Below are 13,462 nucleotides of genomic sequence, written 5' to 3' on the forward strand. Positions count from 1 at the left end.
AAAACGAATGAGGCAGCATATCGGTGTGTTCATATTTTTGCCTTTAAATTGTACCTTCTGTTACATCATATGTACTGATTACAGTGCAGAATATTGAATCTTAGTCACTTAATTAGTGTCCTCTTACTAACGTTAAAACTGTTAGTCAAGACTGTCTATTTTTTTTTTTGAGGGAAAAGAGAAAGTTTCATTGATCAAAGATCATGACGACCAAAACAGTCAAACATGAATAGTCCGAAGACCATACAAGCATCTTACCAACTACGAAATAAAAGTACAATCACAAAACTACAATCCAAAAAGATGGGCAATAACAAACTAGAAAAGCAAATAAAATTAACCTTTAAACCTATAAAGCCTTGAAGCAAAGTCACTGTCCTGGTGAGTATGACACCTAATACCTAATGGAGTACGTTTCCACTCAACATACCAGCTAACCAACTCCGCTCCATCAGCAATATAGGCTAAAGATTGTCACTCCATCATGACCGAGCACAGACCAACCCAAAAAGGAGAAAAAGATAGACGTATAATGAGTTGGGAATGCTTACTATTTCTAGCTTAGACATTTAGCATCTATGGACTTTGTAGGAAAATGCAGGTCATGTTTGGTTGGGCATGAAACAGGTTATCATCGGAGATACTTAAGACTCTACTCAATAGAGCGACAAGACATCTTTCATCAGGTCTTCAATATTGTAGGCAGTTGGGCATGTAGCAATGTATGCTTTTAATTCATGTCGAAATGATCTTGTTTGGTTCTCGATTCATGCTCGACTAGTAACTCCGGACTAACCACGACTGCAATTTTGACCTAGTGTATCTTCATCTTGGCCTGGAGACTTGTGTTTAACTTTCGAACTCGGTGATATTTGCTAGAAGCCTAATGACTGTAATAGGTTGACACACGCTGCCTCGGTGTGCTTTACATGGAAGAGGTCTTTCACAATCTCATAATTGGTTACTGCCTATCTTTCCGAGCATGCCACATAAATGATATAATCTCATCTCAGTCTAGATCATTTGTAGGTCTCCTTGAACTATATTTGTTAAAATGAACCAACCCGGAACTTATATGGAATGGTTAATTACATAAACGTTGTCAAATGTAACCTACTGGTGGGAGACCCGGAATAAGAAATGTGCTTAAACGTCTGACAATACTTCGAGAGGAAAAAAGAGTTGGGTTTCAAGTAATCCCAACAAGGGGCAATACGTACGACATGCATATTTGGCTAGTACGAGTTTGTAGTTGGATTCATGGACCATGTGAAGAGCAAGCAAGCTTGATTTCCTTTACAGAAATGCTAAGCCATTTCAGAAGTATAACAATCTTTGACTGATGCATTGGATCCAGGCATATCATTACACAATGTGTCTTCAACTCTGCAACTATTTTACTTGGTAATTTGAAGTTTTGGTACGGATAGAAATCACAGAATTATACATAGGAGTGATAGGACTGATCAGATTGGAAGCCAAATTTCCCTCCAATTTACAATGCAACAAAACTATCACTAAAAGGTGATGGATCGATCGAAGGCTCAGGCGCCTACAGCAAAATAGGATGACTCAGCTCACAACAGCAAATGGAAAACAAGAGATACTATGCATTTGCGTGATCAGGGAGACGTTTTAGGTCCATCTCAACTTGTTGGATCGTCCATTGCATATTTTCCAGTTTCTGAAAAGGAATATTAATAATGTTTAGAGTTTAGCCCAAAAAAGCAAGTGATGGACATCAGTAAGTGTTGTTATTACCTTTACAATATCGTGGTACTGCCTCGCAATATTATCAAAGTGAGGATCAACACCCTGATACTCTCGAAGACGAGTAACCTGATTGGAAAAGAGGACTTGTAAATTAATAAGGAAACCCAGCAGGATTGCAGTCAAAAGTAAGATTATAATGATCAGGTTGATTAAGTTGACAAATGTAATCAGGAACAGTAGACTCAGCAATATCTTAAATATATATTAGCAGCTGGAATATTCCAGAATATCAGCTTGTGAATTGGGCATACTGTTTATAATGCGGATTAGTAAGTATGGTTCCAATATGATATAGAAATACGAGAAAATTTAAAACCATAAACAATCAGGTGAGAAACTAACTGAAAAAGACTAACCAGAAACTAAGTACTACAACTGGGGGAGATTTATTAAATCTTTCCCACTGTCTCAGTGTCGGCACATAAAAATTACAACTGATGAGAAATCGCATTAGATAAAACAGGATGGGAATGAGAATAACATACTGCTTTATTATAAGCCATAGAAGCTTCTTCTGTAGCTTCAAGAAGATATTTCCTGCAAATAAGTTTAAATGATTAGAATATTATTCAACCTGTAACTCTGTAAGTTGCTATTATTTCAAGGGGTCGTCAATAATACCTTATTTTATGAAGAGCTGGTATTGACTCATTCGTATAAGTTTCAAGAAGGAGAACATTCTCCAGAACCCTAAAATAAAATGGGGAATCTTTTAATTAAGGAACCATAATAGAATCAAAAGCATAAATACAGTTAACTGAGTCTTGGGGACCACAAGCAAAAACCTTCACTTATATCGTATATTTAGCAACACTAATTAATGTCACAAAAAACAATTCACAGACAGAACAGGCAACAAACCTCAATTTTGCACTCATGGTCTCACACCTTTTGCACAGCCATGTTTTTCGCAGATCCTCCTATCAACATTACGTACAACAAATGTTAAAGAAGGCTTATCATCATGGGAAACAGAATAGAGATGATAAGAAAAAGTTTTTGAAGGTGCATGAACAAATATCTTTCCTTGAAAATATACGAAACGTAGGTGCTTACATATTTATGTTGATGCTGCAACTTCAAATCTTTGACCAACTTAATAAGCACTGCCAGTATCTGCTCTAAGACCTAGTTTGTCCAAAAGGGGTTTTACATCAAATATCCTCACAAACAAATGCATCAAGTATGAAACAGCAAGAACATGAACATCAATTATACATTCCCATACGTTATAATATTCAGCAAATTTTCTATCTGCAGAATATAGATCGTCTTGAAGAGCTGCTTCATCCCTTTCCATCTCTTCAATTATTAACTTTACCCTGATAATAATGAGACAATGCAACAGAATGAAGATCATAATGTAACTGAAATATTTAAGAACAGTGGTTTTGAACATTATGGATTCACTAGAAGCAAAGGTCGTCATTGCAGTTAAGAGACCTACAAAAAGAAATGAAAAGTTCTTGCCGCACACATATTTTGCAACCACTAGCTTAATAATGTGAAACATGAGTTTGCTAATCAACTTCTGAAAGAAAAATAACAATTTTCTTAAAATAAAACAAAAAAGACATAGAAGTGATTGCTGTGTAGCCTTTCTGTGAGTAACATTTTCTATATTCTTCTCCAATTATGAGACTACTCATGTTAGCTACTAGGCTACTAGCCAATGTAACAGCCGTTTTCATGTCAAATACTATTGTCACACATGCATCAAAATTTCATCACTCCGTGTAAAAGGATCTTGTCATAAAATAAAAATTACAATAGAAGAGTAACTCAAACCTTTCTGGAAGTCGAGCATTAAGATTTTGATGTCCAGATGATGACTCTGCAGCAATAAAGCATTGGTATTAATCGTGCTGATAACCTTTATGCTTGTGTATGTATATAATTATTCACATAGTGCACTGCCAGTTATGAAGTCCATGTTTTGTTTATTAAGTTTCCAGGATATTTGCAAACTTATTCATCCTCAAGGTCCCCTACTGGAAAGAGAAGCCTGATACTGATTTATGGCAATACATATGGGCATTTCTCCCGTAACAAATGTTAAGCAAATAGAAATGACTCCATCAAATCATTAGTAGTTTGACACAGATGATGATTTGAATTTTACACAAAATGATTAAGCTGTGAGAAGTAGATAAACAATATTTACATCATCCAGATTCAACTGGATATGTGTTTAGTTTATGCATGGGTTGGACTTGGAAAGAGGAAGAGAGGAATAGAGAGAAAGAGAGTATCATACCAGTGTCATCCATTATAACTGCATCAGCTAGCTTATCGCATTTAGTTTGCAAACGAGCCTCAATCTCACGTGAAAGAGACACTTGATATTCTGACATATCCTGCAGTTGAAGCATCACTAAGGTATTAACAACAGAGCCTAACAAAGGTTAGATTTCATTGTTTACATAAGAACATATAAAATGCTAATCAAAGATCACTGTTTTTTAATTAAAACCAGAATGGGCATTATACCGTGGAGAATGGTGTTTGTTGCAGCTGTGTTTGCCATAAATAAGCAGGTGTGATTCCAAGAAAACAATTGGGAACACCACCCACTCCAGGTTCCACAACATCAGAAGCACCAAGTGAAAGATTGTTGTTTGCTGCACTACTGGTGCCAGTTGCAGTAGTATAGCTTGTTGAGTTGGAACTTGAGCTGATTGTAACTCCAGTGCTAGTGCTATCAAGGGAACTCCGTGACAACACACTGCATTTCTCAATTTCTTCCTCATGAATTTCTCCATCTTTAGAGATCAGAGGAAGCCTCAACCTTTGGGCTGCTTCGGCAACGATCATTCGATGCTCTAATGTCTCGTACAGCTAATATGGACACCAAAAGCCCACTCTAACCAGCTTTAGACTACCATATGTCTCACACAGAACATAGAAAACTAATGCACATTTGAGCATAAATGCAAATAGAATTAACCTTTTGTCCATCGCCATCTCATAGCAACTTAGATTTTGCATAGTCAATTTTAGAAGACGTTTTACTTTCAATTACGTTGTTCTTAAGTTGAACTAGTAGAACAAAATCACTCAGTTCCCATCGAAACAAACCACACAGACAATTCCATTGTAAACACCACAGGCACGTAATGTGAAGTGCATTTCAAACTAAATAACCTAGAAAATTCCAAAAAAGCAAGTGACAAAAATGGGAACCTGCGGGGAGCTCTTCAATCCCAACTGCTGATACACACCCTGCACATCTCGACTTCCACCAAGGTTAGCCATCGAAACGGCTTGCTGGTACTCTTCCACCATCGCCATCGCCTCGCTGTACAGTGCCTACAATCAAAACCCACACTCTTTACAAAACCCACTTTACCAAAATCAAAACTTGAACCACTCCAATTCAATCACAATTACCATTGCTTCCAAGTAACGCAGTCTCTCCTTGGACATTTCCTCCCTTGCCTGCACCAACAACAACACTCAATGATTTTGATTTGACGCATTGGTTTTTACAGTGGGGCAGTAAACGTACCAATTGGAGGTCGTAGTAGGCGGATTTGGAGACGAGGGAAGCATCGGGAGCCAAGCAGTGGCGCTCCAACTGATCAATGACTTGGGTCAAATCCGCCGGCAAGTTCTGGGCTTGCTGCACTCCTCCCTTCACCATTTCACCAACAGACGACGCAGAGAGTTCAGAAATTTGAAATCTCAGGCCGGTCTTTTGCTTCCGCTACCAGCAAAGCAAAGAGGTTAATATACCTTTTTTATTTTTTTTATTTGTTTTACTTTATTTAAAAGGCTGTGCTGACGCGTGCGAATAATTGGTTTGTATCATTTATTCATATTTTGCAATTTTTTGAATTCATGCATTTATTAAGAGAGTGTATTCAATTAAGAATCTGTTGGATTGTTTTGTATTTCAAAACTTTTTTAAAATCTGGTGGTATTCAATTATGATTCTTAAAAGTCTTTTAAAATCTCATGGTATTCAATTAAGATTTTAAAATCTCCTTTTAAATCTAGTTTTAAATCTAGTGATATTCAAAAGTTTAATGATTTTAAAGGATTTTACTAGATGGTCGATTCTGTAGGATTTTGAGTTTTTTTGGTATAAATACCGACCTCTATCACAAATCAAGTCTCTTGACATGAGATTGTATAAATAACAAAAGTAAATTACATAATAACACATAACCAAATATCAAAACACAAAAACCACACTTTTTATCATTTTTATACAAATTAAGACATGAGTCTAAGCCCAAAACCAAGTTATAACAGTCCTGACCCGAATTTATATGTAAAAAGACCAAAATGCTCAGCTTTTTCAATATATGTCATTCTCTTCTTCCCCGATTTGGTTCTCTGCAAATACTCTTTCTCTCTCCCCAATGGCGTCACACGCTTTCACAATCGGAATCGTCACTCAACCGGCGGCTCAGATCCCAAACTCAAACCGCCGTGCCTTTCCCTCTCTCAGATCCCAAAATCGCCGCAACCAGCGGCTCCTTCATCGGTGGAATCATCACTCAGCCTCTCCCTCGGCGCCGTCTCGCTTCTAGGTCTTGGAGCATCGATGGTCACGAAGACTTTAACCTTCGCTGCTGCCTTCTCTGCCTTCGGCGATCCAATTCCGTGGATCATCTCCCTCGCTTTCTTCTAGTTTGTATCCTTGTTCGATAGCTCCTCGTTGGTGCCGGCTCAAACAGGCACGATCCATTGGCAGAGGAAGGGTCGCATCGAACAGAGGAAAAGATTTCGACCGGCGCTGTCGACTGGGTCCGCCGGAGTTGCTAGAAAAGTCAGGGCGGGTCAAGTCTGGGTTAGGGGTAGAGGAAGGCAGAGCGGAGTTAGGTTAGGGAGTAGCAACGGAGTTGGTGGGAGCACTGTTGGTGGTGGTAACGGTGGTTTAGGATTAGGATTGTGGTTGTGTTAGAAATAATTTGTTTTTTGACAGTAGCAGCACGTTAGCATAGACAGTAGCAACGCGCTATCATTGAATCGGCAGTAGCAGCGCCCTAGCATCAGAGTCGACAGTAGCAGCGCGTTAGCATGCACTAGCATCAGAGAATTGCAGAAAAAAAAATTGTAATAGCACCCGCAGTAGAACATTTTTATGGGCAGTAGCACATTCCTACTTGGCAGTAGCAGATTTATTGTCGATAGTAGCACATTTCTTGTCGATAGTAGCAGTAGAATATGTAATGAAGAGTAATTTGGTAAAATTGTAGTGACAGATAACATATGGACATTAATTTGTCATAATTTATTAATTTTTGTCCTTAAATGTGTAAGATAATGCGTAAATGATGAATTTGTAAACTAAAATTTGATTAGTAACTTATATGCAATTTACTATATAAAAATCCATGTCAAATCCAAACAAATCTAGCTAAAAAAATACATCAGAATATGCTCAAATCTATATGGAGTTAAAACAATCTGTGGATTCACAAAATCTATAAGAATCCACGGATTATAAAAAATCAAACAAAATCATTTAAAATCTAGGTTGAATACACCCCCTTTGGTACAAATTTCCTGTGTCATCCTCAACATAATCGAAAGAGTAGAGGATACGGTCCGGTATATTAACCCTCATTGATATTTTTGTTTTGGCTGTGTGGTGGATAGTTTGGGAAGTTTAGTTTTAGGCTTCACCAAAGACACCAAAGCCAAGCTTGGCTTTCTAATAGTACAGATAAAAGTTTTAAGTAACAACAATTTCAAACGTAAATGGACATACCTCAACTGTTGCTAGTTGACATAACAGTCTACCTCCTTTTGCTCTTCAAGCTTTAGATTTTGATTTTATTAACTTAGGTTGTGTTAGGGGTTCTTTTTTGTAATTTGTTTCTTCTCATCGAAAAAAAAAAACAATTTCAAACGTAATCCTAAGCGTGGAAGCCTATAACACATGAAGGTGAATAAAATTGCAACAATATAATCTGATCTTATGTTATAACAAAGTAGAATGCAAGTCAAGTAATTAGGTATTTGGGTATTTGGGTTGCATCAAAACTTTTGATGCAACCCAAATCAAAACCAAACATATGATGAGGTTGTGGTGATAAACCATGAGAGGGTGAGACCATGTGGGAAGGTTAAGATTTCTTACCTTACTCAGTACGTGGAGACATCACTTTGCTCTAACTGACTTACTTATTGTGTTAGCTCACAAGTTTGGTTCATGGCCCTCTCTTGTGAAGCGCTCTAAGAAAACTCACTCTGTTTCATTTAATATGTCTGAGATTCCTGATGAGCGGCTCCAAGCACTCGAACAACTACTTTGTGATTTTCTTAAGTTGAAGATTCATTTGCATGAGGGTAGCATGCTACGTTGTACCGAAACACCAAAACACTCGTGTTTCACGTTTCAAAAACGTTTTAGAAACAAAATGCTTCAAAACGCGACCGAAGCGTGTTTCCACAAAAACATTATTCTCTAGGGAAAAAAATTGATATTTCTTTGAGGCATGGCTTTGTCTATTATGAAATTTTGATTGCCTTAATATGCATGGTTTTACCTTAATTTGGTCTGTGTATTGACATTAGTTTGATTACCTTGTTGGTTTCAAGAACACGATGACAAGATGGACACCTCCTGTTAGTGCAAGTGTTAATGCTGGTACTAGCAATGATTCCAATAGAGCTTCTAATCCTGAAAGTGAGATAATAAATGATATAACACCATTGTGGAAATATGTTAAGAAGATTGAAAAGTACAAGACTGCTGGAGGAAGTTGGAGGTGGCAACTTCTGTAAGTTGTTTTATAATGGGTCTCACACTAGAGTGCAACAACATCTATTGAAGGAAGCAAGAGTGGGGGTTACCATTTGTAAAAAAAGTTAGCCCCCATGCATTTGCTTAGATGACTAAATTGGTGAAGGATTTCAAGGAGAGAATAGCAAATAAAGGAGCAAGACAAGTTCATTTACCATCATCAACAAGCCGAAGGAGTTCAGTAGCTCATGGCAGCTATTCTATGAGTTATGGTGACTACACATGAGCACCAACAACAACAATTGAAGGGAAGAAAAGAAGGGCAGCATCTGGTCTTATTAAGAAAGCATTCCAAAACGAATTAAGGGAAGAATGTAATGGTGAGATTGCTAGGATGTTTTACATGCACCAGTGGTTTATCCTTCAATCTAGCAAGAAATCCACACTATCAAAACTCTTATTTTAGAGCTTCTACTCTTCCGGGCTATGTTCCATCGGGTTATAAAGCTATAAGAACAACATTCCTTGCTAATGAAATGAAGAATCTTGAGAGTCAGTTGATGTCATTGAAGCTTGCATAGAGAGATAAGAGTGTGAGCATTTGCAGTGATGGTTGGTTCGATGCACAAAGAAGACCCTTGATTAATGTGATGGTTGTTTGTGAGAGTGGTCCAATGATGTTGAAAGCTGTAATTTGTGAAGGAGAATACAAGGATCTTCAATTGATTGCTAACTTGCTTATTTATTCTATCAAGCACGTTGGTTAAGAAAATGTAATGCAAATGGTTACCGACAATGCTCCTGTTTTTTCAAAGGCCGGTGTTTTGATAGCAAGTAAGTATCCTACTATCTTTTGGACTCCATGTGTTGTTCATACTTTGAATCTTTCTCTCAAGAATATTTGCACACCTTCTCAAGCTTTGAACAATGTGGATGTGTATGATGCATGTTGTTGGATACAACCGGTTGTGAAGGATGTTATGTTTATTAAGAACTTCATTATGAATCATGGAATGATATTAGTTATGTTCAGTGATCATTGTAATTTGAAGTTGCTTTCGGTTGCTCCCACAAGGTTTGCATCTACATTTATTATGCTTAAGAGGTTTAAAACAATCAAGAATGGTTTGCAACAAATAATGATTAGTACAAAATGAGATGATTACAAAAAAGATGATTATAGGAAGACAGATAGATGAAGGAAATGTTGTTGGATGACTTTATGTGGGGTAACATTGATAATATTCTTTCTTTTACCAAGCCTATATATGAGATGATTAGGAAGACGGACATAGATAAACCTTGTCTTCATTTGGTGTATGAATGGTGGGATAATATGACAGAACAAGTAAAGAAGGCTATTTATAGGAAAGAAATAAAACAATTTCATGAAGAATCTCCATTTTGGGATGCGGTGCATAACATCTTATTGTCTCGTTAGCCAATACACTCATCCATTGCTTGGCACATTCTTTAAATCCCAAGTAAGTACAACAGTACAACAGTACAACTACTAATTAATTTCATTATAATTTGCTTATTTCATAATTATTTGATCTCTAGCAAATCTTATAGAAATTATGCATATTTATAATTAGGTACTATAGTTCGGAATGGTTTGATGAAGATTCCCATCGGGTTGCTTCTCACAAGCTTTTAGATGTTACAAGGGAAAAGAAAAATTATTTTCTTCGATACTTTTGCCAATGAGGATGATAGAAGAAATGCTAACATAGAGTATGCTAATTTTTCTATGTGTATGCAAAGGTTTAAGAGTAGAGATGTCATGAAGGATATGTTTATATTAGAGCCACTAACATGGTGGGTGGTTCATGAATCTTCGGCACCAATTCTCCAAGCCATAGCTTTTAAGATGCTAGGTCAACCTTCTTCTTCCTCATATTGTGAAAGGAATTGAAGTGTTACAGTTTCATTCACTCTTTGAAGAGGAACAAGTTAGCACCACAAAGAGCGAAAGATTTGATATTTGTGCATACCAATCTTCTCCTTTTAGCTATTCACTCTTTGAAGAGGAACAAGTTAGCACCATAAAGAGCAAAAGATTTGGTATTTGTGCATACCAATCTTCTCCTTTTAGCTAGGCAATGCCCAACTTACATCAAAGGTATCTGCAACTAATATGTGGGATGTTGGAGGTGATGACTTTGATTCATTGGAAGACTCTAATGTTGGAAGGCTTGAGATTGCCAACTTTTCACTTAATGAACCTCAATTGGAGACGGTCTTGTTTGAAGATGATAAGTTTGAAGAGGAAAACATTGAGGAGGAGGATGTTGTTGGAGCTTGATGAAGTCATTAGTTGAAAACAACTGTTATTTTACTTATTTGTATTTTAATTTGACTATGGACCTTTTCTCAAACCTTTGTTTGGGTTTGTATTTGGATCGACTATGTGATGAAGTTCTTTGTTATTTGTATTGTAATTTGATTATGCATGCTTATTTGGATTTAGATTGATGTTTTTTTATTAAGAACTTATTTTGTTGATGTTATTTTTTCAATTATATTTATTATAATAAATATTATATTTATTTTAATTTTGACATTTCCTTCACGTTTTGTATCAGACTATATTTTGATTTTGACGTTTTCGCGTCGGAAACCAGAACTCGTTTTCGTTTCCATGCAACATAGGTAGCATGTCTACTTGACATTTCCTTCACGTTTTGTATCAGACTATATTTTGATTTTGACGTTTTCGCGTCGGAAACCAAAACTCGTTTCCATTTCCATGCAACATAGGTAGCATGTCTACTCTTACTCTTTATGTAACTGGTTATTATTTCCATATTTCATATTACTAGGCGTATAAGGTCATAATTCAAATGTGGTTGACTGAGTTCCCACATCAAGCACCACAAGTTTATGTTTAATGTGATCGCACCAAGTCTTGCATTAAAGAATGTTTCAAATATATGAGTTCGATTGATGGTGTACCTCGTACTTCACTTCTACAAAATTGGTGTTACCGTCAAGGGTTTGAGGACCATTGTATTATGGTGGGGTTGATTTGGAATTTGGTTTACTTATCTAGTCTTGACTCACTTGTGTGCTCAGGAATATGTGTATTTTAAATCAAGATACAAGACAAATGAAGAGAAGAAGATGGATGGTGAAAAGGAGGATGCATGAGTTGCTTACGACAGATCAGAAACAAGGCTATGAAAATGAACAAAATGTGTATGGAGTATGAGTGTCAAATTCGTTAAGCACTGAGTGACATTTGAAATGATGGACTAATATATATACTATTAAAAAGGAAACTGCATAACTGTAGAGAAATATAGGAAACTAAGTGTGAGACAACAATAATGGAAATTACAGCTACGTGGAACCTATGCAAGAACAAACTGAGTTAGGAAGTGAAGGTTTTATGGAGAAATGAATTGTTTTTTCTTTTCTTCTTCCTTATTTGTTGAACTATTGTGTTATTAATCATTTGATCAACATTGGTTGTGATAATTGTTAGACTATTGTGATATTATAGTTTAGGTAATTGGTCTGGATTGAAAAAAAAAAATTCTCGAGAGTAGCTTAAATTGTTGCTTTTAATTTTTTTTTTTATGTAATATTAAGGTATTCAAATTTCGCTATGTTTTGGGGTTGCAGGCATAATAATGACATCTAAGCAGAGTTCTGTTCGGTCGCTTTGTGGAAGTAGATGAACAAGTTATTGAGTCAATAAAAAGGACAGGGTTGGAACACTTTAGAGATGTAGCACATGCCACAGGTAATAACCAGCACTCGAATGACATGGTGCGAGCATTGTTTGGTATGTATGATGCTAAAAACTTTTGATTTTCGTTGTTCGAAAGTAGCAGGGAAGATAATCCAAAACAGTTGTTTTTTGGGTTCGAGGATATTTTATATATAACTGGCCTTAATGTCATGGGGGAGTTCGTGACTAACGGTAAGAACCATAAAGCTGTCGTTAAGGGTTCAGGTTATAGGGTAAAAGGGTTAGACTCTTTAAAAGATGGTACAAAATTAAAGGGTAGAACTAGTATTTCCCTTAAGAGCTTGCGAAAACAATTTCAAAATGTGCCAATAAATACGGATGAGCAAGAGTTAGAGTGCTATAACAATGCATATGTTTTATATCTTGTGAGTACCGTTATAGTACCGACCACTGATGATTATGTGTCCCTACGCTACTTGGGATCGATAGTGAATCGAAAGTATATGACTTTGGCATGGGGAGCGGCGATGCTTGCCCATATACATCATTGCCTAGGATTGGAAAGAAATTATTTCGGCGGGAACATGTACGTCCTTATTGTCTAGGCCTTTGAGCATAACAAGGATCTCTTAAAAGTTGTTTTCGTTGATGAGTTTCAGAAGTCGGATGATAGGATTGATAGTGCAAAGTTACCTAGAATGTATCCACTTTCTCTTGCTTACTTAGGCGACGCTGATTTCCGATAAATTTGGTAACAAGTACCTAGGTAGAGATCTTAACTTCAAACAGTTATTGGATTGGAAGGAGGTAAATGTTTTTAGGGATTTACTCTTGACTTGTTGCTAGTTAGTACTTCACTAATATTATTTATATATAATAATGTTTGTTTGTTTTTTTTTTTTAAGGTTACTTGGCGACCTTATAAAAAGCTTTTGTGAACTTCCTAAGTTGTTCAGGAGACAGTGGGATCGTAAGGATGAGTGTCTAATGCAGTTGCTAGGTATGGAATAATTTTTTGATCCTTTATTTTGCTGAAGATCTCCTCCCTCACTTTCCGGCTTCTGACATATACATATATATTATATTTGTAGATGAAAATGATCGTGTAATAAATCTGCCACGCCTCGTCAAAAGAACTGTTGAAGAGGAATTACCCCACTTGCATACCGGCCCTGTCTTAAATGAAGAGAGGGTAGTGAGATCTATCTCTTCTCCTCCCCCCTCCCCCCCGGTAAACATAGACAGGTGAACAATGACGGAGATCAGTAAAATTATTTATATTTAATGAT

At 36.7% G+C, this 13,462-nt stretch overlaps 1 protein-coding gene across 1 annotated transcript; it reads right to left on the minus strand.

Annotated features, from left to right (window-relative positions):
* Positions 1–1,318: 1,318 nt before the first annotated feature.
* Positions 1,319–5,422, minus strand: LOC101313133. Its single transcript, XM_004302839.1, has 13 exons — positions 5,282–5,422; positions 5,164–5,211; positions 4,957–5,082; positions 4,264–4,611; positions 4,031–4,130; positions 3,562–3,607; positions 3,002–3,095; positions 2,830–2,901; positions 2,635–2,693; positions 2,395–2,463; positions 2,259–2,310; positions 1,762–1,839; positions 1,319–1,684 (listed from the first exon to the last, which is right to left on the minus strand). Exons 1-13 carry the CDS (start codon positions 5,414–5,416, stop codon positions 1,607–1,609), a joined length of 1,305 nt encoding a protein of 434 aa, XP_004302887.1. The 5' UTR covers positions 5,417–5,422; the 3' UTR covers positions 1,319–1,606.
* Positions 5,423–13,462: the final 8,040 nt, after the last annotated feature.

This window comes from Fragaria vesca, linkage group LG6, assembly GCF_000184155.1.
Source record: "Fragaria vesca subsp. vesca linkage group LG6, FraVesHawaii_1.0, whole genome shotgun sequence".
In the NCBI taxonomy this organism is placed as follows: domain Eukaryota; kingdom Viridiplantae; phylum Streptophyta; class Magnoliopsida; order Rosales; family Rosaceae; genus Fragaria; species Fragaria vesca.